Below are 26,497 nucleotides of genomic sequence, written 5' to 3'. Positions count from 1 at the left end.
TTTACCTATGACAACTGTGACGAATGAACGCTCCTTTTCAACTTTTTGTTGTCTCAAAACATACCTTAGATCGACAATGTCTGAAGATCGGCCAAACAGTTAAGTCCTCACTCAATATAAATCGCCCCTTAGAGGTCGATGATTGATAGAGTTTTGGAAAAGTTTTTTCTGTACCTCGCAGAATTAACTTATTGAAAAACTGTGACTGAATATCATATTTTCATCTAATAAAATGTTCTGTTACTCGAAAAACGAGAGTATTCATCAGATATCGCTTTTGGTTTTGAAAATTTTCTTCATCGTTTCCTCTTCTTTCAATCAAAAAATGTTGCGCTAGTTCGAGATTCATCAGGTTTTCTGTTTGAAGTACTCGAGCTCAAAGTATTCATGGATATCTGATTCGTTTGCGGAAATGCGTCTCATAAATGGGTACATTGTAAGTTCTAAATTTATGTGGACAGATTCTCATTGGGAGGGGTTTTGACCTCCAAAATCTCCCTTGTGACCAGGCTCGTGTTAATCTCTTTAATTTTTGTGCATATCTTAACCTTGGCTTAAACTACCACATATACTACCTTTTATGGTATTATAGTCTGTAGATATAGAGGTCGTAAAGCCTTCATTCCAAATTTTTTTATCGCAATTCTAACTCGTTTCTTCTCTCTGATAAATAATATAATCTCATATCACTGTATGAACAAAAAAATATGTAATTAAAATATATGTATTAGTGTATAGAAAAGTATGTTCCAGCTATCATTTTTATATCCTAAATGTTTTGTGTCGTTAAATTAACTTATTTTTAATGTGTTTTTCTTTCTCTTTTTTTTAATTTTTTATTGTTGTTATGTAGAATATAAATTTTATGTCATAATCAAATATGTCACGGAACTGTGAATACTCTTTAGAGAATTTTTAATGCGTTTTTTTTTTGTTGTTTAAAGGACCCAGCAATATTAGATAGGAAAATGACTTTCTGTGAAAATTTTACTAACCCACCTTTAAATGTTCTGATCCGAAATTCTCAGTACCCCAAAATTTTTTAACGAGTAGTTTTCAAGCTACCGGCTCTATTACAATAATGTATATTTTGCCCCAATTTCCTAGAAAACTACCCGTTAAAAAAAATGTTGTGGCCTTGATAGCTTTTGATCAAAACTATCCGAAGAACATTTTGGGGATGATTTGAAAACGTTTTACAGAAAGGCATTTTCTTATTCATATAGGTACTATAAATATATGTGTTGATCGCCCGTAGCTGTGAGAGTTTTTGATCAAAATGATATGTAAAACATTTTGGGGGTGGTTTGAAAAAGTTTCACAGAAAGACATTTCCCTAATCATATACTAAATCTATAATATATTCGTAGCTTTGATTGCCCGTAGCTCGAAAACTACTTCGTTAAATATGTTTATATCCGTTTGAGCTTGTGATCAGAATGATCCAAAGAACTTTTTATGGTGGCTGAGAAAAAGTTTCACCGAAAGCCATTTTCCTATCGAATATTGCGGGGTTCTTTCAAAATGATATTTAAAGTGGGAAATATATATAGACTGGGTGCTATCAGCATGTGATGATATTTATAAATACCTCTGGAAGTTCTTGTGTTGCTTGACAATGATTAGCCTGACAACGTTTGTTCTGACGCAAATTCTTGTAATTTTGTAATTTGAAAGTGGTATCAGAAGAGGCATTTAATGTCATAGATAGATTCATCTCTCTCTAATTTTTCAACAATTTTCAATTTGGTTGATATCCATTCTTTTAATCCTCGGTGCAAAAAGGGGTCTGTTATTAATTTAACCGATGTGTGTGTCTGCCTTTCTGCGTTTGTCCAGCTTGGAGAGAGCTACAAGTACAAACCGCATTTGTCGGTAGGTTTTTAAATATAGTAAATTTTACTTGTTTAGTAGTTAAAGGAAGATATTTGAGAACAAAATAAAAAATATTTTGTCTAACATTCGATAAAACGAGATGTGTTGTGGGATAGCGAAGATTGGATTTTATTCATTACCAGACAAAAAACTTTTTGGGTTTTGTATTCAGCGACTTTTCGATTAAAATATAAGATTACCAAAAATTTTCTATCAACTTTGTTCGGAAAATAAAAAAATTTGGAGCTATGAAAAAGAGAACACCCTATTTTTGTGCAGAAAAAAGTTTTATGAATTGGAGATTTGTAGAGATGACCATCAGTGGTTTAAATCGTACCTCCGCATCTGACAACCTTTCTAATTGATTGGAGCGGATAGTCAATAAATGAATGTCAACAGTATTATCAGCCTTACTGCAACCTTAATTCGACGTAAAAAATTATATTTTTCTAGGTCATATGTAAATTAATTATAATTCGAAATTACCTTAATTTTATGCAAAACTGATATCAGACACTAATGAAAATATTCATTGAATATTATATGAAAATGTTTCGAGATATATTCTACAAGGTACAAAACACATTATTTCTAATTTATGGCTAGAAAATTGTATTATTATTACTGTTATTATCATTTTCATTTCTATAATTGTATGTTAAATGTCCTATGTGAAAAGTACGATGTCCAAAAATATGTAAAAGTGGTATAATCTATATGAAGGTGACAATTTTAAAAGAAAGTTTTGTGTCATAATTCGATATCGGGCTTATAACGTGACCACCGTGATTTTGACCACCCTTGAATTCATTTTGACTAGTTTCAGGATTTCTGTATAATACAGTTACGAATTTAGGTTTGTATGTCCAACTATTGATTTTAAAATACAATAGTTGGACCAACAAACAGACTTACAATGCTGTAAGCTCTGCATGACCAAAAATTTTATCTATGAGCACAGCAAACTAAGCTTCAAAAGACACAAAAATCCTTTTCTAATATTTTTGGAAATTAAAAATTATAAATTCATTTTTTCCCAATGAAAGTCCAAAAAGACTTAATAATAGGTACTGCTTCTGGTATTCAACATGGTTTCCATCATGTTACTATATTAACTTTATCTTGTAACACGAGCTAAAATTGTGCTGTCGCTTGCAATATTACTCACACTTAAACTGCTATATCCACAGATAATAAATAAATTTTAGGTTTACATTTTAATAGGGGTTGTTCGATGTCACAATATTATCTCATGTATGTTATGTAATGGAGAAATACTTCGATTAATATAGGTTGATCTATCAATGCTATCAAAGACACAAAACAAAAAGAACTAAAAAAGTTGCATTGACGTTCAAGGTTTCAATCCGGTTAAATGTGATACTTTTACTTAAAGAACTTGCATTCAACGTGCCTCTCTAATTACTAATCAATCTTTAATCCACTGTTCGAATAGCTTGGCATGAAGCATTCCCAGTTTCGCTTATCCCTTTTATTTCAATTCAACTTCATGCAAGTCTCTCGAAAACTGGATTCCATTATAAGTAAACATTTGCTTTTCAACGCTGAATTGTGGGTAGCAAAGCATATGTTCAATCATGATTTCTTCCTCTTCGTTTCATTTCCAACAGAAATCGATTATATCGAATTTTTTAAAGCTTTTTTATGTCCGCCCCCTTGTTGTTTAGCAAGATAATTTCGTCCATAGTCTTCTTTAACTCGAGTTCGTTTTAGGAATTACAATGTATCCTTACAAAGTCGTTATTTTAAATTTAAATTTTTAAATGGTTATCGTTGGGACGATGATAGATTAAAATCAAAGCCATTTTGAAAAGTCAAAAATGAATTTTCCTTTATAGTTGAAGCTTACTTTTACATTTTCTCTCACTTTAGTTAACAATAAAATAATTTTTCTCCTGAATAACAGCGACAAATTAAGGAAAGGATCAAAATAAGTCCCCATCTTATGATCTATAAATGTAAACATAGGATTATAATTTCTTTTTATGTTATTTGATAAATCAAGGCTCTCATTCTGTATTTCTGTGTGAATACGATTTCAGTTATTTCTATCCTTTGCTATACTATCCACATCCAATAGTTTTAAATAAAGTCTATGTTATGATTGTTATTACCATTCGTATAACACAAAATTTTATTACATAACTATATAACTAAAAATATAATCTGAGTCTGAGGAAATTGAATAAAAATGAGAAAAATATATTTCTATTAGCAAAGCAGCAGCATTTTTTAAGGAAATGAAATTTATAATATGCCTTAGTTTTTTATACCATGTTTTTATTTCAACAACAAAAGAACCCTCTTACCATCATCGAGGTCAAATGGAGCTTAAACTTATATAATACGTTTTAAATATTTTTGATTATTTTAAAGTATTTTTTGTTTCTATTATAACTTAAAAGCTTAAACTTCCCCTTTCAAACGATGATTGTATGTCGTATTTTATGGTAATAGAGAATAGAAAAAAAATTCAAAATGTTTCTTTATTATGTTGTTTTTTATGGTTCCGTACCCTTAAGGAACTCTTCCAACCGCCCGTCTGTCTGTCAGAGAGAATAAACCGCAATAGTAATATTCTTTGACAGAAGAAGTATTACTATTACTGCTATGACAAAAGATATTTAGAAAACCAAGATGGTAAATTTCAAAATGGCCAACATTTTACTAAAAAAACTCGATTATGGTATAATGCACAAAGGCGTGTAAGGGTTCGATTCGCACTTGACCGGTTTTTTTATTATAAGAAAATTTGAAAGTATGTGATCGCGATGTTTACTTTAAAAGCGAAATATTCGTTCAGTTTCTTTTTATACACTACCTGTTTCGAATTTTTTCGCAGTGGATCTGAGAACCACTTTTGAGATATCAGAACTAAAATTAAAAATCGAAGAAATCGGCATTTTTTGCGTGAAAATTACCAAAGAGAATTACATTAATTCAAATCAATTTTTTCAAATATATTTTTTTTGTGCATCAAGAATCAAATTTGATATTCACAATATTTTTTGTGTACATCCTTAAAAATGCTTAGGGCTGCCTCTGCTTTATAGTCTCCATGTTGAATTAAAATAGAATAATTTCTTTTCTTATGTTCTATTCAGGAATCTTAACACATCGAACCTAGAACCAAAAATTTTACGATAGTACAAAGATTATATATTATTATTAAAAATATTAAATATAACCAAAAAGAAAACTGAAAAATATATATAAAAAATAACTGACCAATTTAAAAAAAAGAAAAAAAAGTTTTTATATAATAAAATAATTATTTAAAAAAAAATAAAAAATAAAGAGAAAAAAATTAAACTAAAAAAAATTTGGTGAGTCATGTGCTATTTTAAAACAATTTTTTTTATATTTAATACATTTATATGATCGTTAAAATAGAAAACTGTATTGTTATATTCTTATGTTGATTTTAATTAAAAAGAAAAATAACTTAACAAAATATTTTTATTATAATTATTATTGTGACGACATCTTTTATCATCACAAACAACAATGGCGACGACAACAACAACTTCAATACCATCGAATAATTTATTAACTGTTGATGATAATCCATTGTTTGGACGCATGTTCGAAGGATTGAAAGATAATAAAATAGGAAAATTGGGTTTATCAAGATTCTTGTCACAATCACTGTAAGTACGTTTTTTGTTTTTATTTGTTTGTTATGTAAATTTTTAATTTAGTACACATAAAGTTTTATTTTTGCCTGTACAAAGAAAATATTTATTAAATAACATAAACAATTTATGAATATTTTTTACAGTCAAATTCGTTGTTGGTAGTTGAGTCGGGGTTGAGTATGTAAACGTAAAGAGATTGTAAAATATTTACAAGCGGTTCGATTGCTTTTAAATTTTATATCCTTTTAGTTTCGTTTAAAATGAGACCTCAAACCTAAAAAAATAAAATATATCGGAAAACTTAGTAAACGTTCTGGCAATATAACACTTAATCATGGATTTTCTAGGAAATTATAAGATCCAGACTTTTTAAGTACGTTTGATCTATTTATGAAAATCTGGAAAGCCCTTCGGGAATAGAAATTGCTAGTTTTAGAGGTAGTATTTTACTAACTGAATACAATTTTGAAAAATGTTAACTTAAATAAAGCCTTATTTGATTCACGGAATATGCTGTTTCAAAAATAAGTTCGTATATTGTGTTAAATGTGAGACATATTTGTATTTTATACACTTTAATATAGCTCTTTTAAGATCAAAAGAAAATATTTACTCAATAAATTTTGCAAACTCATCCCCGGACATTATTTACACCAAAATCAATATTATAAACAAGCAAAAAGAAAAATTTATCAAATTGTAACCAATCAAGAATGTTATTGGGTTCAATCACCAATTTATTAAGATATGCGTCATAACAATAACATAGAAGAACCACATCAGCAAAACAATTTTGTAAATAATCATTTATTGCAATTTTATGGTTTCTGTCTGGTTTTTGAAATATCCAGAACGGTATATCTTGTTATTAAATCAGGTCGTTTACCTTAAATTTATATCTGCAAGGATTTACAGAAATTGATTAACCTATACAATGTTCTGCAACGAATTTTAGGGGACCAAATCTTCTAAATATTGCAATCAAGTTGATAATACAGTTCTTTGTTCAATTTATTTTTATCAAAAATAAAAGTTTATATATTATTTACAACCGCATGAAACGTTGAAAAAACTGTAGTAATAAAAAAACAAGTTATCGTTAAGAATTTCATTAAGCATCAAATCTGAGCTGGCACCAGATACTATGCCTTATTTCCAGCCTTAAGAAATTGCAATGCAACATTTACCATCACATTTGTGGCTGGACAAATCACTCAGATTTTTCCATGTCCATGTACAAATCATTGTATGTGTGGTCACATTACAAAATAAAATTTATTATTGGCTCGTTGAAACTTTTTTCCTTAATCAAGTTTTCAAATTGAAATAATTTTATTGGATACTAAATTTTAAATTGATTAAAAAAGGTTTTCTATCCCAGGAAAGACCGCTCATAAACATAACGAACTTTATTTCTTAGATTAAACTCCTAAACTGAAATTCATTTAAAAATATTCTTGAACTAATTGAGGGGGGAAAAACATTTAAACAGATGCTACCATGTTTTACAAATCTGTACCAAATTTTTTATTCGAACAAAATTGTCAACATAAAATTTTTTCAAGTGAAATCAGTCACAGAGGAATAAATTGGTAACAGTAAATTGTTTTCTTACCGTTTTTCCAATACAACATTGATTGTTTTCCCCAATGTATGAATGTCCCACGTAATCTACATAAACTGTTTATCTAGAAACTACTTTTCAAGTTAAAATTTTTTTTTTATATATAGGTAGAAAAAAATAATCGAAAGTCAGCATATAAAATAACTTTGAATACAATAAATAAAAAATAAAAACTTAAAAAAAATATTTTTCTAGAAAGGGTGTCCATGGAATAGTTAATTTCATGACAGATTCTTTTAAATCAATTTCAAAATTGTTTATTCAAGCCAATTCGAGAGTCTTTAGCACGCCCATTAATATAAAGAGTTTCGAGAACGGTAACTGAAGTATCAGTGAGGACCCGATAATATCTGCACTCGGTCAGTCTCTCCAAAAAGTATCATTAAAATTCGCAAAGCCTTTTAAAAAATGTTTTTTTTTTTTGCCAGAAGAAGTTTAGAATGTGCAAAGTATTATCCTGAACTTACTCGTATCAAATGTTATCACAAGTCTTTTTGATTGTTAATATAATACAACGGCAGAACTATAAATGTTTGAGAAGACTCAGAAACTCATCCAAGAGAAAGAAATTTCTTACCGGCAAGTTGAAGTTGCTGTTTTATAAGCAATTTTATCTTCATTGTTTTTACTTGAATTGCAAGCATTTCTGGTTCCATTACACTCCTTTGCCATTTTGTTTGTGAGGAAATTGTCAATTTTTTGACTCATTTTCCTGGATATTAATTCTGTCAGTAAATTTCTGTATTTATATAAGTAAAAGTCAAATCTTAAATTTGCGAATTTTATTTTCAGATGCTTTATTTGCCTCTTCTTCAATAGTTTATCATGTCTTCAGAATTTCTCTCCTCTATATTTTTTGGCGGATCGCTGCTATAAATTCTTGGGACACTCTTTAGAAAAGATTGAAGAAGAGAAATTTTTTTTGTCATATGTATATAATTTGATCAGATTGAGTAGAAAAACTTGTTCAACAATCTTTTGTAAAAAGATTATTTACTATATACAACAATATATTTGATTTTGCTATCAAGATTTGAATAGAAAATCACGTACTTTATGTACAGAGCAGAAACTCGTTTTATTTTTATTTTTTAGAATAACTAAAAAAAATAATCTCCGACAATTTTCAGGATTCCGTTTCGTTAATTCAAAAACACAAAAAGTAATTTTTAAACAACTATCAAAATCGATTTTTGTTTAATTTCTGGAATTCGATATAAGTTTTTGTAAAGAATAGACCAAGTTTATAACGCACGATATTTTAGTCAGATATTATTGCGTTGCCCGGTTTATTCTGATTTATTGTTTTAATTTTGCAGAAATGAATTCAGAGGGGAAGTTATACCTAATCCAGAACCAAGGTAATTTATAGTCTGTTTCTGTTACAGTTTGCGTTCATCTAGAAAATTAGAAAAGCTTAATTTATAGGGTTAAGATTAGAATGCAATTTTATCCAAATTGAATGATCACACAAATTTATGACAGAGTAGCGCCGAAAATTTGCATGTTTGAAACAACGAGGTTTTGGACTTAAATACCGGCAGCGGTAGTTTTTCAACTGTTAACATCCGTAGTGAAGATCGACAAAATACGTGATGCATTTTGAAATTTCACGGGCTTTCTGCACCATTCCCATCAAAAAGACGGCTGATACTGCACTGACTAATAATCCTAACACAACTTTTATCTTTTACATCTTAGAAAATACTATGAAATTTGAAATGGTAACAAGTAACGAAGCGAAGATCCATCTGTTGTTTGTTAAAACACACATAAATGCTGTAATTATTGTTATTTAAGAAACAATTGGAAATTTTTTGGGTCAGTAAATTTAAGACAATAAGGCTAAAATTAGTTTGTTTGAAAAATGCTTATAATCATCTATTTATTAACTATTCAACATGTGAAGGTAAGTACACGCTTATTTATCCTTGCTAGCAAAGCACATCCTTATAGGCACGGCTACTTATAATAACGGATGAATGGATGGATGTCTAATTTAAAAAAAATTGAATATCTTACCAATTTCGTGGGATCAGAAGGTTGTATAGAACCTTATAGTGTATCTAATGTATTAACACACTTTATCGAATTTATTTTTTATTAAAATTTTATTGAAAAATATTTCAGATGATGTATTAATATCGTTTATATTTCTAGAATAACATTATCTATCAAAAATGTGTACAAGAAATACTTATAATATAAATACATTACGTAACCGTTTCTTGTAATAAAATTTGTTGATCAAAAAAGAAAATTGTTGTTGAATTTTAGAATTTTCACTTTCAAACAAGCAATCATTAATAAGAAGTTTTTCGTAGCACGCTATTGTTAGTGGTTTATTGTTGTTTATTTTCCAAAAACATTATTAATATTTTATCCAAAATGTAAAAAATTATCCCTCTTCATCAACCTTTCCAAGAAAAAGTTTCTGCTTAAGTTACTGCTTTCCATTACACGCGTTAATATGGAGATTTAAATCGGTGCATGGAGAACATTGCTGTTTATATTCCGATAAAGTGGATCAAAAATCAATCACAAATGATATTTACCGATGTCTTTTCGTTCTACGTTTCACAAAAACCTGACAGAAAAAATTTGCATTTTTCTCAAGTTCTGAATCAACAATGATATGGGTTGTAAGTTAAGAGAGTATTTTGTAAAGATTAGCTGGAAAGGCGTTTAAAAAGAACTAAGCTTTTCTGATGTTTTCTAATAGTCGGATAAAGGAATACATAAAATAGCCATTCTTAGGGAGTCCTCAATAACAGCTCTGCTTTTGATCTCTCTCTGCTTTTCAAAATTATTCTTTTTGTATATTATTTAAAATCAGAAATATTTCAGAGGGGGTAAATAATGTGGAGGGGGAACAGGCAATGTCGCAACTGATATATTGACGCTCACTCTAAATCGCTAATGATAGAAGTTTGAAATTTCGAGAAGGTATTGATTTAACACTGTAGGTGCCACATAAGAAAGGATTTTTCGAAATTCTTCCCCTAAAAGAATGAAATAGGAGATGAAAATTTGTGTGAAGATATTGCCTATTTCCCCTCCAGATTATTTCCCCCCTCTAAAATGTTTCTAATTTTAAATAATATACATAAAGAATCATTTTGAAAAAAAAAATCATCAAAATCGAAGCTGTTATTGGGGACTCCCGAGTAAAAACATTCATTTGTGCGAATATCACCGCAGTTTCATTTAAAGCTTTTGGGTTATAAAAAACTAAAACTGATTTTCGAAAAAGTCGATGGTTTTGAATCAATATTTGAATCGATAAAAACATTAACCTTTTTGGCACACATCTATACACTTGAGGTATGTATACTAAGGTAATGACACGGACAGTAAACAGGAAAATCACAGCTCTTCCTAGAATAATTTTCTTAACCCACACAAATTTTTCAACGCCATATATTTAAATTAAAAAAACCCTTAGACTTCACGTAGATAATATTTCTGTTTCAATGCCTCTATTTCCAGTTTTCCAAGTTTTTAATCATATTTTTCTTTTAATTACGATATAAAACTCATATCTAAGATAATATCCGTCTTGTAAATAAAGAAAATTATAACAATTTTTAAAGCTCAGGGGAATTGTCTTTTTTTTGCATTGAACTTTTTTTTCTTTACAATAAAAGTATTTACTGTATTCTTGCGGATCTCTCTCTCATTTTAATTTTTAATTGAGCTAACGCAACAAATAAATGTTTTTATTCAGTGAACTGCAAATAAAAATAATCTTTACGAACGAAGAAGTATTACAATATATCCCCAAGAGTCACGACCTATTATTATATCTGCCATTTTCATTTATTATTGAAACAAATTTCATTCATATTATTGTTATTTAAAGATAAAACAAGTGAAAACAAACAATTGACTGAGTTAATTATTGAAATACCATGTATAAATAGTGTTGATGACGCAATCGTTTGGTTTTTGTTTTGTAAAGAAATATGTCCACTTTTAGATAGCCACATATTCGTAACTGATTTTCCCATATAATATATACTATAAAATTTGCGTCTAATTTGTGCCCTCGTAGGAAAACAGTGATGTTAACAAAAAAATGATTCAAACAAACGTTGTTAATTTTTTTATAAGGAATATTTGTTACATTTAATTATTTTGTTCTATCTCTAATGGTTTATGAGATGGGTCCTACGAACCCAAAATCCAAGTGACCTATGTTGCTTATTTACGAACTCGACCTCACTTTTTACGTCCTGAGCACGCTGTATAAATTTCAATATGATGTCTTTTTTCGTTTTTGAGTTATCGGGATGATAGACTGGCAGACAACAGACAGACAGACAACCGGAAAGGGATTAATTAGGTGATTTTATTAACACCTATACCAAAATTTTGTTTGTAGCATCAATATTTTTAAGCGCTACAAACTTGGGGCTAAACCTGTTATACCTTGATATATTTCATATACTTGGTATAAATATAAGAAGTTATCTCTCATTGACATGGCTTGCGCTAGAGTTATTCATTCAATTGTTTGGTATCACTTAAGAAAAATAATTGCTTACATATTAACCTTAGATAAGAAGTTGTATTTTTTATCTTGAAAAATGAAATATCATTACGTTTCGGTGTTTATTGTCAATAACAAATTTCTGTATGTGTGTGATTAAAGATAATACATTCGCATTTATGATGAAGACACTCTAATATTTTCATTATATATAGGAATATCGATTTAAAATTTTACATGGATTATCGATTTTATAAGGATTGTATTAGTATTATCGAAAATAAATGAACCATACTACAAATTGATAAAGATGTCCGATTTTTAATAATTTGCCTAGCGTCAGTGATGATAATAGATATCGAAAAAAATTAGAAGAAAAATATATTTAGAATATTTTTTTATACCTATATTCCAATTTTCATGACGCATTTTTAATTTTTTCATTATTTTGTTCTTTATTCAAAGTTATTACAATTTTATTTTTTAACTTTACAACTAGTGTGCTATGGAATGTAAAAACTGGACACATTGATAATTTATAAGTGTCATGTATTCAAATATTTCAATAAACTTTTTCAGAAAGTTTTTCGATATCTCTAACCATCTTTGAAGCTACGAAAAATATAAAGAATCGACTTATTTGCCAATTCATAGTAGACTGAGTTTAAAAAATGTGACACATCACTCTGTATGACTGTGCAAAATTTCTAATCGATATTACTATAAATAACTAAAATATGAGGGTGTCTTTATCTGAAATTCGACACACTTTATAAGCCTTGAAGTCAATATGCTAGTCTTGAATAGGACTATTTTTTATTGGACAGTTCAATCGTTCGTTTGTACAAATTTATTGTAAATTACTATAGTTTCCTAATATTATAAAAAACCTGCTGAAAAACAGTTAACCTCGGTTGTCGTGGTTCTATTTTAAAGCAAAAGTTGTTGCCTGGGAAAAATTATTAATTAAATCACATGTAATTCGTGTCCGAATTTGAGTACATATTAGAGCTAAGAGTAGCGAAAAACACAATTTAGATTTTCTTTCATTAAAATTAAAATGTAGGTTATTAGGAAAGTTGTCAGAAATTTCACGATTTCTGGATATCTTAGATTATTTATTTGAGAATTGAAAGCTCCAAAGGAACATTTCGAATTTCTAAGCCATTTTTGTTGAAAAAGGATCAAAATATATGTATTACGGGCAAAGCTGTTGAAAATAAACTTCAACTGTTCCACAAATATAATAATTTACTATATCAGAAATCTATTGAAGTAGCCTTTAATGGTCAAATCCATCAATTCTTGTTTATTAAAAAAATTTTTCCCAAACCATTTATTGTTTTTTATTATAAAAATATTATATAATGTTTGAAATTAATTTTGTTTTAAAGTTCATCAACTACGCGTAATTATTATAAAGTTAAAATACCTACGTAAAACGCTTGTTTTTGTATCATGATTGAGTGGAAAAGGTCAAACATGAGAAAATGTCGGAAAATAAAAGGTGAAAACATTTTTACCCGACTGTCAAGGAGTGGTCATGTTCTTTACCCGTATGCTATGTGTTTTTAAATTTCTTTATTACCTCGTATCTTCAAAATTGCTCGATGGATTTCGACAGTTAGAATATCATTATAGTTGGCCTAAAAACCCAAATATCTTAAGATAGGTTTTTGAATAAAAGAAACAAAATAGCGATTTTTGGCAAAACTATCGAACATGGCATCAAAACAAAGAAAATTAAAAGCGGATTACAAAACTATATATAATATATGTGTTTAAATTTAGTTAAGTTAAAAAAATTGGCTAACGCCCAAAGTAAAATAAATAATTTAAAAAAAATTAGAAATCCGACCGTGGTAAATAAAATTTAAAACATAGCGACTTTAACAGTCGGTGCCCATGAATATCTAGACCGGCTCAAATTGTCACTTTAAGGGACCCTGACTGTTATAGCCCTTCTTTTCAGATTTTATTATTTAACGCAGTCGGGTTTTTAATTTTTTAAATTGTGAATTTAATAATGAATTTCATATCAATAGACACTGTGAGATTTTTTTATAACGTAAAATGTAGAAAGTTAACTAATTAAAGCTAAATGAAAAAATATTATAATTTTTCATATTGCAAAAATAGGAAGCTATAAAAAAAGGGTCCCTCAAAAAGTTCCGGTTTAACGATCCTGTAAGGCCAATTCTTTAGAAAAATTCAGATGAAAAAAAAAATACGTTTAACAAAGTGCTATAAAGAGAAATCGCTTTGTCTTAAGAGAACGACTTTTAGTAGATTTGTCGCAATTCAAAACCCACAAAACAATACGAAAGTAAGGATGTTTGTTTGTTTGTTTGTTTATTTGTTACGGTTTCACGCTAAAACATGCGAATGGTTTTAATGAAACTGTATAGCAATATAGCTCATACTTCAGAATAACACATGAGCTATAATTTATAAAGATTAAATTTAATTTGACATTTACTATCTTAGATTTTTACAGAAATCTGTAATTTATGGTTCAAAATGATTATTACAGATGGTTTGGATCTATAATCATCATTTTTAACCATAAAATAAAGTATTCTCTAAAAATTTTTAAATAGTAAATGTCAAACCATTCATGGTCAACTTTTCTGATATACTCAATGAAGTATGACTATTTTACATTTAACAAAATTGAAAACTGTGCACTTCAAGAGAGGTGGAGGCTTTAAAGCAGTGTTTTTTACTTTTAAGCCCAATGAAAGCCCGGGCTAGTAAAAAATTTATTTTTGTAATCAGCTTTAAATACAAAATAAAAGGATTCGTTGAGAGGCCATAACCGATGATTCTGGTTTGAAAACATTTCTAACTGCCGAATTTAAGACTTTATAATCATACTTAATATTTATTACACATATTACCTGAACAAATGTATTTGTTTAAAAAAGTTTATAAACAAACAAAATTTTATTGTTATAATTATAAATTATTTATGTGGTTCATAAAATAAATATTCACAGCAGCGTGGTTTTAAATATTGTTATTATAATTTTATTTATTTTTAATAAAATTTTATTCATTTCGATTTAAAAAAAAAATTAACAACAAATAAAATAAATGATATGTATTTAATCTGTATTTTATTGGATAAATTACAATAAATTTTGATATTATCGAATTTTACAAGCGTAAATACATAATATTAATAATGAATGATTATAAAATGTTTAATGAGAAAATTAAAAAACCCCACATATTTCATCTGATATAATAATTTATCGAATTTAATAACACGCTAGCGTTTTAATTTGTTTTGTTACAAGTTTTGCATTTACTACCACAAGTGAAGAGTAATTTTAATTTCAAGTGCATGGAAATTTGAGATACTATTGCCAAGGCCGTGTTTTACAATTTTTTCTACTATGATAATTTTCATTGAAAAAAACTTCTGTTCCATGAGGCCCGAAAAATGTTCTATTGTGCGGTAAATTTAAAGTCGATGAATAATTTATTAATGATGATATGATTGAATAAAAATATCATTTTCCCTTAGACTCAAAATAACGAGATATATAGTGCGGGGACATACTATATATAGAGGTAACTATACTTGTAAATTTCCTTATTTTGCATTTTAAGAAATAAAGTCATTCTTTATAAGAAGTTTTGCTTATTCTAAAAAGTATGTAGGTATATTTAAAACTTCTTAATAATGTACAGGGTAGCCAAAAATTTGGAATCATTGTTTTTATTTTTGGTAAACTTATACCCTTCTTTTTTATAAGATGCCGAAATGTTACTAAGAAAAGTTACTCGCGATTAAAAATTATGACTCTATACAAAATATCAAACTGCTCTAGAGCTACTTATGTACCCCGTCTCCATTGACGTATTTGATTTGTTATAGCGTGCTAGCGTCTGAACTTTAATAAAATGAAATAAATTTTACGATTGGAGTATGATCGTGGTGTGCACATTAAATGCAATTTTAATGTTTTTCATGACGAAATATTTATAATAATTAAAATTTTTAATTAAAAAGTGGTAAAAACTTACTACTTGTTTTAATAGATCGAAAAATTATATGGTGCAATAATAGAATAATTAAAAAGTATGACACAGTTGAGAATACTTGGTCGATACAGAGTGTTTCGAAAGAAATGGTTTATTAAAAGACATAACTTTAATTTCTTTGTATATGCATCTGCTGACTATTCTACTACGTTTCATCCTTTAAAAATTGCGCTTAGTACGTTTCTTTGATTAGTGTTTTTGAGATATCGAAAAAAATGAATTCAAGAATTCAAAAATTTGTCTTTCCATTGCCAAATCAATGAGGTTTTCATGACCATAGATTAACCGGAATAATTTGGACCTTCAAACTTAAAAATTTGATTTGCTCATTTCATTATTGAATTGAATTTCAGTCAATTTCTCTAAAATTAATAATTCAATCTTTCAAGCCACCCGATATATGGTCTTTTTGAATCAAATGGCCTTTTGAATAACATTGGGTTAAATTCCGATAAAAGTTTTCGGGCTTTTCGCAATTTTAGGCAATATCTCAAAAACCAATAAGTCAAACCTTAGAGCACCCGATATGCGTTCTTTTTGAATCAAAATTATTCTTTAAAACATTTTTGGACAAATCCCGAAAAAGAGTTCTGGGTTTTTCATAGCGTATTTCAGAAAAGGACAAACAATGAAATTGTTGTCCCCGATTTTAATAAAAATCCTTTTCTAGAGTAAGTTATATTCAAAAGCCGTACATGAAAAGTGATTTCCTCGACCAATTTAGTATTTCAATATCTCAGAAACTGCCCTTAATCAGATTTTCAAATGTTTAGATTATTCAGGGAATTAGAACCAAAAATACTAAAATAAGCTTATTCAACGATTGGATGAGTATTCTTCGGGATATATCTAGAATTGCTCCGAAAAAAGATAGGTTCATATAGAATTTACGGAACTATTTCAAAAACTTCCTACCTGATCAATAAATGAACCCGATTTGGGGAGAGGGTGTCCAACTATCCTTTAAACCAAGATTTTTCCAACTTATTAAGAAAAATGTTATGGCGATTTACCCGATTCGTTGGTATAAATTATTTAATGAGTAATTTTGCATCAAAAATACAAAACTAAAAAACATTTCGTACAATCACAAAATAAACTAATTGATAGTGTTTTTTTCAAGAACCTTAAAAAACCAACGATATTATATACATCTCGTTTACGATGACCTAATATTTAATCCAATAATAAATTACATAACATTTTCCAATCAATAAAATTACATAATAATTACATTACATAATTGCAAGCAATTAATTACATTAAGTGTAATATCCCATGTTTTTACCCGTATAACTTATACATATTTTTCCACAATTATTTTATCATGTCAGGTCGATCGATCGATCGGAGGTAATTTAAAAAATAAGAAGAAAACAACAATGATGGTGAAATAAAAAAATAGTTTGCGATAAAAAAATATATACAGTTTCGAACAATTTATTAACTAAACGGAAGGAAGTTAATCGTTTATCTTTAGGGGTAGTTTATTGGTATAACATAATTGGTTTTCTATCGCTGTTCTACTACATAGACATCGTTGAGATATCATGATAATAGACATGGTGTTTGTATTTGTAGAAGGAAAATTCTCAGTACCTCGGGTCATTTGTATCTTAAATCATTTTTAGTTCACATATATTGCTGTGTATGAGATGGTAGTCCAAATATTCACCTAAATCACTGCCTAATTATAGTTTATACGCCATTTATTCATTTTTAAACGTCACACAAATGTTAAGAAAGTATAATTTGAAAAGTCGCATCGTCATGTTTCTTGGGTCAAAAAACATACTTTAGAACTGGTCAATGATAATAAGTAAGCACTAAATTTTATTATTATTTTCCCTTCGTTAACGATTACCATCTTGCGTAGTAGTCTTGTGCAAGAGTAATGAAAAAAGAATCAATTGAAGCTTTTACTGGACTATTCTGGATGTTCTGGATGCTCTGCACTACTGGATGTTCGGAAATACATTCCACAAGGGGTTAAAATGATTGATTATAGGAAGTTTGTATGAAACTATTTTGAAGTTAGAAATGTAAAAAATGAAATATGAGCATGGTTTAAACCAAAAGTTTCTAGTAGTCTTGCTATTTTCAAAAAATTCAATCTTCAAGGGGGTAAAATAAGGGGTGAAAGTTTATATGAAACTTTGCCAATTTTGAATTAAAAAATGTAAAACTTGATATATGAGCTCATGGCTGGTGACAAAAGTTAATTTTACTTTTTTCATAAAAATTCATTCTTTTAAGTCAAACTGAGGATAAAAGTTTATATGAAACTCCGTAATTTTGATGGTGAATGATAGTTTGTATGAAAATTCATTCAGTCATTTTTGAAGTAACTGCTAAGCCGATTTTAAGAATTGTTTCATCTGTAGAAAATAACAATATCAGACAGTATCAAGTAGAATTTGCATAGGAAAGCGGGCGGGTATTTGCTGGTATTCATATACAAATGAAAAAATAATTTATCTATAAATTTAAGTAATTTTGAGAGAGAAACGTAATTTATAGCAAGTTGAGAAACAAACAGTTCGTCATTCTGCATGTTATTTTATTATTTCTCCGTGCGGTGGCGTTTCCAAAGCAATTTGTGGCCGTTTGAATTTATATTTTAGAAAACAATTCTTAAGTGTAAAATTACATGAAAAATCAATTGAAAACATGGGACTTCTCAATTTCATCTTGAACAACACACACGTATTTCTAGTTTATACGTAAGGTAAATGTTTTGATCCCAGGTACTATCCATTCTCCTACATAGTATTTGTATAAGAATGTTGTAAATGATTAACTAAGTAAATTTTATTGACTTAGAAATAAGTCAATACTTAAAGTAATCTTAAATAATGAAGTATGTTCATTTCTTGAATAAGGAAGTGTGTATTTTTTGGTAGATAGCTACTAAATTTATTATTCTGTTTTTGTAAAATTGTTTAAATAATTTTATACGAATATTTAAAGAAAAGTAGCATCTTAAAACAGCTTTAAATGCTTCTAATTAAGCATTAAAATGTAAAGCTTCTAATTAAACAGTAAATATTTATCGAATTTTATGATAATTCATTAAGAAAATAATTATGAACGACTCGGTTCAACTAAAAAGTTTTTCAAATTTTAAAGCGAGACAGTTATTTGAAGGATGTAAATTTGTCCAAAAATGACTATTTGATTTTAAAATAAATTTCTATTTGGGGAATCAATGGAAATTTTTTAAAAGTCTGGGAAAATACCAATACATATTAATAAAAATGCATTTCACTAGCAAAGAGGTTTTTTTTATTGAAAAAGCGATTTTTTAACGAGATTTTCGATAAACTTTAAATCGAAATTAAACATAGAAAACACATGACATAGATTGTTTCTAGTGGGAGTAAATTTGACTACTGATTGGAGTCAACTAAGGTGCCCTTGGGAAAACTATCGTGTTTAAACACAAACGACATTTTATAAGCTTTCTACTGAACTCAATATTCGAGAAATTGTCGTTATTTTCAGGGGATATATTTTGATTTAATGTTTATTTGCCGTTATATATTTCTAATTTCGCTAACGCCGTTAACAGCGGTTTAACCTACTTTCTCCTAATTTATAAAAACTAAACCGAACGATGAATAAAATTAAAAAATTAATCCAGATATAATAAATTATTATAATTTTTCATAACATATAGGTACGTATATAATTTTTTATAATAAATTACTAACTCTCTCCAGGCCTATCCTACAATAAATGTACTAGAAATTCTAATCGATGTTCAATAAATCATCATATCCCGTCTGGATTATTAACACAGATTAAATATTCATCTATGTATGTATGTGAGTGTGTACGGATTGTCGACAAAGATATTACAAAACATAAATCAAATTATATAATAAGATGAATATAGAGAGGAGTAGTTTGAAGAGGTCTTGGCAATTTTCCAAGATAATTATCTGAATTTTCTATCAACAGGTTTTTCATTGTCATCATCAAGAAAAGAGACACATAATATATATTTGTGTGATGGGGATACAAGCAAAATATTTTCTTCAATATCATGATTCTCTTAAATGGGGTATAGATTTATTATAATGGTATAAGAAAAGAGACTATATTTTTGTCGTAATTTGAGTTTTTTTATTTATATTTTTTATTTGTGTGAATACATTGTCGCAACAAGTGAATTTTGAACTATTTTATTTTCGAAAAAGTATTATCGATTCTTAACAAATAATTTACAGGGTTATTCATTACAGCCTGATATGATTATAGAACTGAAGCCCATTGTGTTTCCTGTGAAGGTGTAAAACCCCATTAAACTATCTAAGGCATTCGCTTTTAAGAATTCGCAGATTTTAGCAAAGTTCGTTATTTTTTTAATGTTTATTTCTACCGCCTCTTCCAAACCATTTAGAATGACCTGGCCATAAATTGAAAGAACGCCAATTTTCTGATGTAATTTTTGCCTCGATAGCACAGTTTCCTGTAACACCTTCAGTAGTTTAAACTGCTCTGATTTTAAGCTCCAAGCTTCAATCAATGTCCCAATCACATCAAGGTGAAGTTATTTGGGAATTATTAACAGTGAAAAATGATAATGAAGATTTAAAACTGTTTTTGTTTTTCTCCTTCATTGTTTTGGAAACTTCCTGTATAAACTTTTCAACTAATATTCATTAAACTTACATTATCACTTCAAATATTGAATATTAATAGCACGCACTAACCTTAAGAAAATTTTCAGAATAATATGATTAACACATTATCCGATTAATTAACTTTGTCACAGACTTGTCATACAATTCATCATCAAAATTCGAATTAGAAAATTATAATAATTCATTTGAGAGAAAAGTTTTTGAATGTGCAAACCATTTTCATTTATCCTTTGGTTTTGTTGAAAATTATCATAAAAAAACAGTTTTCAAAGTCTTGTAGCATAATTGAATGAATACAAGCTTTGTAGTATGGTAACATGGAGACAGTAGCTCGTTGAAAAATATCAGCGAGAATATTTATATGAAACAAATTCGTATTCGACCGGCAGATACTTGAAATTTTGTGTTATTCGAACCGCTAACCTGTTTAGGATTTTCATTATTTGAAGGCAATCTATATTTTATTAGACCATAGCCCAATAATATAAAGTCAAATATTTTGTAAATGCCGCTTAAAGTTGTTGTCTCGCTATAGGCATATCGACAGAAAATTCTATAATAGTATATTTACCATAAAAAGTCGATTGACCGTCTCTACATCGAGATAAATTCAATTAAAGATTGGATAATTAACATGGATAGCATAGAAAAAAAAGGTTGTGTTTTGTTGTGTTTTTTCTTAAGTTTTTTAATTTTAGAAAAAAAACTAGATTTAAGATATTTTCAAAAAACTAACTGGACAAAATTATAGACCGCTTCATTCTTGAGATATAGTTACTTAAATTAATTTAATTTTTTGTTTTAACAGAAACAATTATATTTTGAGTAGTGTAAAAGAGATGTCTATTATATACTGAATCGCATCGATATCGAAATCGAATATTTTTGTGTCAGTGTATACATATATTCTCTTGCTTTATACAACAATTTGACAATATGGTACGGATATAACAACTGCCTTAAGCTAAATAATTATTTTGAGAAATTTTCTAAAAATGAGAAAAAAATCATTGCCATACATTTACTTTTGGCTGAATTTGATCTTAATTTGACTCATCCAAAAAGACCCACTCCGAAGCTTAAAAAAGTGAGATGTTGTTCAAACTAGCCAAACAGTGGCGCAATTTTCAATTCATCTCATCTCTCATGTTTTGTATGCTCAACTTTAAGAGAGCCTTGCCATCATTGACGTTAGAGCTATATAGACTGAGTGTCAAACGATTTTAAGCGTGCCAACATCTCAGCTAATTGCTTAGATCCAATCATTGTAGATTCGTAAGGAAAAATGTAAAGTGATACGTGATTAGTATTTTTGTATGTCAAAAAGCGAAAAATTTCAGTGAAATCACGATGTTTTATGTAAATTAGAATTCAATGTTTTGTGATATGAAAATTAGAATTCAATGTATGTGTTTTTGATAAATTTCCCTATATTCAATGTATATTTTTTTGATAAATGTATTTTTTTTTAATAAATATCCCTAGCTGATCTAAGCAGTTACCTCGATGTTGGCACGTTTCTCACTGTACGGAACTATAAAGTCAATGCTTACAATATAATATGAGATATGAAACGACATCGGGCATAGAACATTCAACGAAATCTTATATGATGTACTTTAAAATAATGAAACAAACCAAAACTTTGTCTATAAACTTTCATCATTTAAAGTGGAAGGACTTCATATTACACAAAATCTCCATAAATTTTGCGACGTTGACTTAAAATACATGTAATGAAGGTTTTCATTTACAGTATGTTCATTGTACAAGTATATGTAATAAATCCTTTACGGTTGTATAAACAATTATATTTACAGTATTAAACTACTTATAACAACATTCACAAATGTATATACAAGGTGAGTGAAGCATAAGTTGAATGTGGCACTAATTATTCATCTCCAAATCATCAATATTCCAGTATGGATTTAGAGCCAGGCCAAAAAAAATTCGTTGAATTTACTAAATATGATAATTTGGGGATAGGTTATAGTAGTTGTGTACACACACATACTGCGGTCAGTCAAGCGAACGATAGAACAGGGGTCAGATATATGCTATCGAAACCGTTCAGGTTGAAATGGTACTCAAATGAATTTACTAAAGCTCAAAATTGTAAAACAGATTGTATATTGCATATAAATAACAGTTATGATTGTCAGCTAGGTGTTAGCACAGGGCCCGTCTCTCAGCCCTTATTTGTGAACAATAAATAAGATTCATTTGTGATTTTTGTGATATTTAAATGAAGTTGATGTATTTAGTGTGCATAAATAAGGGCTGCCTGACCATCCCTGTTCTAACACCTAACTGACTGACAATCATAACTGTTATTTATGTGCAATATACAATCGGTACTACAGTTTTCAGCTTTAGTAAATTAATTTTAACGAAATCACTTGCTCTCTTTTATTTCTTATTCATTAAAAGTCAAGGACGTTTACTCATTGGCACATTCTGTATTGTATATTTTGATATTGGGGGAAAAATTGACTTTTAACCTAGTTTTGTGTTTCATACTGTATTATAGTTACATAGCTGGTTTTACGTGAGTCCATTATCCCATTTAAGATTGTAAACAAAATATTATGGAACGTGTGTACATGGCATTAAATAGAGAAAGCACAAAAAACTTATAAAACATATTTTTCTGGTTTTTACTAAAATAGATTCTTATACATAAAAATACATAATTGAAACATTACAGGTAATTATTGAGGTAAATAATTGAGAGTTTTTGTTTTTTATCAAGAAAAATTAATGCTTAATTTTATTTTCTATTGCAGAAGATAAAAAATACTGTTTTTTATTCTTTAAATAAGTTGCTAAGGAAAACATGCGTTACCTTTGTTTGTCTTTTTGAAAAAGCAGGAGAACGGAAAAAAATTTGATTTATTTGATGAAGTATCTTGCACAACCACTGTAGCAAGCCATAAACATATTTACTTATAAAAAATACAACAAACGGAAAACGCCCGAAAAGTAAACATAATTTATGTATCGACTCCAATCAATAATTTTTTTGTGGGTAATTATACGTTTTCAAATCGACGCTTTTGAATCAATATCAGCTAAGAACATGGTTAGCGTCAATTTCAAAACGTAATCGCTCAAAAGGAAATTAGTGAGTGTAGTCAGCATGAAATGTCTTTTCTTTTTTGAGTTGTCGTGTAAACGGTCGGACAGCCAGAAATGGATTAATTAGGTATTTTTATGAACACATCTATCAAAATTGTGTTCGTATATCATCAATATTTCTTATCGTTACAAACTTGGGACTTAAATTAATATATCTTTTTTTAAAGAGTTTTGATAATATTATTATTTTGAAAAAAATATAGTTCCGTAAAAAACAAAAAATCGATCACGAAGGTCTCCCATATAAGACAACTTAATACTCTATTTGCATTCCCTTTAAAAATGAGCCGATGATTGATATTTCATTCCAAATGCGACAATTATAGGAATAAACTTTTTTTTAAAATCAGCCATGTATATCTTTTATAACCGTCAAATTCTACACAGGTAAAAAATTCTTAGGTATATTTTCTTACGCTCGTATTATTCCGCGTACAATAGTATTCTACTTACCACGTAGAAATGTCTTTGTATGATATTTTTCGATCGTTATAATAACAGTAAGAATTGTTATTAGTATTCGAGATGTTACCTTCATTTCTTTGTCGAGTGAATATAATATGTACTTTACGTTAAACATTTTTATTTTTCTTTCTTCAGAAGAAAAATATGTACAGAAATATTTTTCTTTCTATAAAAAACAAATACATATTCATGTAAAAAACATATATTTATTGTTGCTATTAAACTTACTATTCACTAACAACGTTTCGTTTCGTTTATGTTTCATTCTAATTTGTGATGTTGAACAGAATCGATTATAGAATATGTATAATGTGAAACAATAATAACTTTATACTTTAATTAAAGTATTTCAAAATGTGAGGCTCAAAATACGCCAAAATTTCCTTTGTTTAGTTTTCTAAAAGTGTCTTCTAATAATCCCATTCATACTGGAAAATTTAGAAAGATTCTAAAAGGTTCTAAAACGAGCATGAGAGTCTATTTAGTACAGGCAAATGAGTTTAAAATAGAGCCAAAAGAAACTTTTATTAGGACAAGTTTAGCTAAATCTACTCTCTCTATTTTAAGCTAAACTATATGTCATAGAGCTTAAGGCCTCATCGGGACGCTCTGTATATTGTGAATATTTTATTTTGAAAAATAAATTTAGAAGCTAGTTTTTATTGATTCCGCCATCATTTTAATGATTAGTTTTAAGCAAAATGTAAATCCGAAAACTTTTTAAAAAATCGCAAAGAACTGTAAGTGATAGTTTTCTTAAATAAATACAAAATTTTTACAGAATCCTTAGAACCTCATTTAGAGTGTAAAACAGTAGGTATTGAAAACAGTTAATGTCTAACCAAAATGTTTGTAAAGTTTTTAAAAATCTTGTTCTTGACTCATTCCGTGTTTAAAAATATTATTTTAGCTGAGTAAAAATAAAAATATCATTTAAGGAGCAATCAAAATAAAAAATAGAAAGTCAATGGTAAAATTGACTGTAATATATTTGGATCACAATTTATTTTCAATAAAAGGTATAGGCCACAACGACGTGCAAAGTACAATCAGTTGCAATTCGTTAAAATATGTGTAAATCTGTGATCTGATTATCTGATATTCAACTATGTAACCGGATAAAAGGTTCATTTCTTTGATACCGCGGATCTGAGATCTATATAATATTCTCGGATAGCAAAGTGTGGAACGTGATCTCACTTTTTGATTTTAAAATTATAATTTTCGATTTAGTTTTTATCTATATACTTTATATTATTTATCAGAATAATTAAAATTATTTTATTGTTCATTATATTTTCTGTTTATTTCTACCCAGTAAAGCGGAAGCGAAATAGAAATTCATAAAACGCAAACACACGTACCAGCTCATCTTAAGGGAGAATGAAAATACAGTATTTATTTCTTTTATACGCGATTTGACATCTCCACGTTTTCGTGTTTTTGATTTTCTTTATCCTTTCGTAAAATGTAAGGGTAGACAGTTTTTAATCAAACCACACCTTTTTTTCAAGACGTATTTGGATAGCCTCAGATTATTAGGCTATCTTGGAGGCTATAGAATATCTTGGAGCCTACGTGAGGAAATGGCCTTATGTAGCTCTTCAAATGAGCTGAGGATGTAGCTTTATCCATATGTTTAGAATTTTCTTATAACGCATCAATATCTGTATTTTTAGAAAAATGCATTAGTGACTAGGTAAAAACTGCACAAAAGAATAAAACATATAAATCAAATTCAAATCACAATAATCTGTCGATTTTATTAATGAACTATTGAAAATGAAGTTTGAATAATTGTGGTTACGATTACATAATAGTTGTTCAAACGTAATAGGAACTACAAACAATCGTAAACTCTGTAATTTTATAAATCGACATTTTCTATAATTATGAAACTTTCATTTATAACAATAACTTGTCACATAATACAAAATAGAACAAAAGGCTTTATAACAGTATTTGATATAGTTGTCTAGGTAAGCCTCCTTACAAGCAATGTTAAACAAATTAATTAAAGGAGTTTGTCAAAATTTCATAATTATCATAGTAAGTATTGTGAATGTCAAGTACGGAGATAGTTCAATCCTATATGGTTTGATTAGAAAAGATGACTAATCAGTTTTTGATATATACAAAACAAATTACACAAAACATGAAATATCTCTTTTATTTTGGCGTTAAATTCCAAACTGATGACCGAGTGGATCACTCTTACCTTGATGGATGTTCTTAGAACCATAATGATCGGTAAAGATTCCGACAAAGTCGATTCGTACAAATGTTTGGAATATAAGGTTGCTTAATTTCATTATATCAAATTCATATTTATTCGAATATTATAGCAGAAAACTTCATGAAATTCGACAGTGAATATCACTATCTATTTTTCGTACTATTTGCAATAGTTTCAGCATACATCGACGGGTTTGAACAATGGCACAATCTAGACTGCAAAGGCTACTTTATTTAAAAGTCTATTCGTTTTCCATTTTTAATCCCAGAAAGGACCCTGCGATATTAGATAGGAAAATGGCTT

General features: G+C 28.5%; 1 protein-coding gene across 5 annotated transcripts in view; it reads left to right on the top strand.

Annotated features, from left to right (window-relative positions):
* The window catches only part of LOC123300471 (synaptotagmin-7), a 979,245-nt gene that overhangs the window by 574,848 nt on the left and 377,900 nt on the right, over positions 1-26,497 (top strand). Inside the window, exons 1-2 of one of the 5 annotated variants that reach the window (XM_044883052.1) lie at positions 5,397-5,546; positions 8,478-8,519. The exons of 3 other annotated variants lie outside the window; for them this stretch is intronic. In XM_044883052.1, the coding sequence (XP_044738987.1) occupies positions 5,404-5,546; positions 8,478-8,519 (185 nt within the window). In that variant the 5' untranslated portion in view covers positions 5,397-5,403. Of the gene's footprint in view, positions 1-5,396; positions 5,547-8,477; positions 8,520-26,497 lie in introns of those variants that run through there. One more of the 5 variants, XM_044883053.1, reaches the window with a different exon arrangement.

This window comes from Chrysoperla carnea, chromosome 5, assembly GCF_905475395.1.
Source record: "Chrysoperla carnea chromosome 5, inChrCarn1.1, whole genome shotgun sequence".
Taxonomy (NCBI): Eukaryota; Metazoa; Arthropoda; class Insecta; order Neuroptera; family Chrysopidae; genus Chrysoperla; species Chrysoperla carnea.
This window is presented reverse-complemented; position numbering and strand designations above follow the sequence as displayed.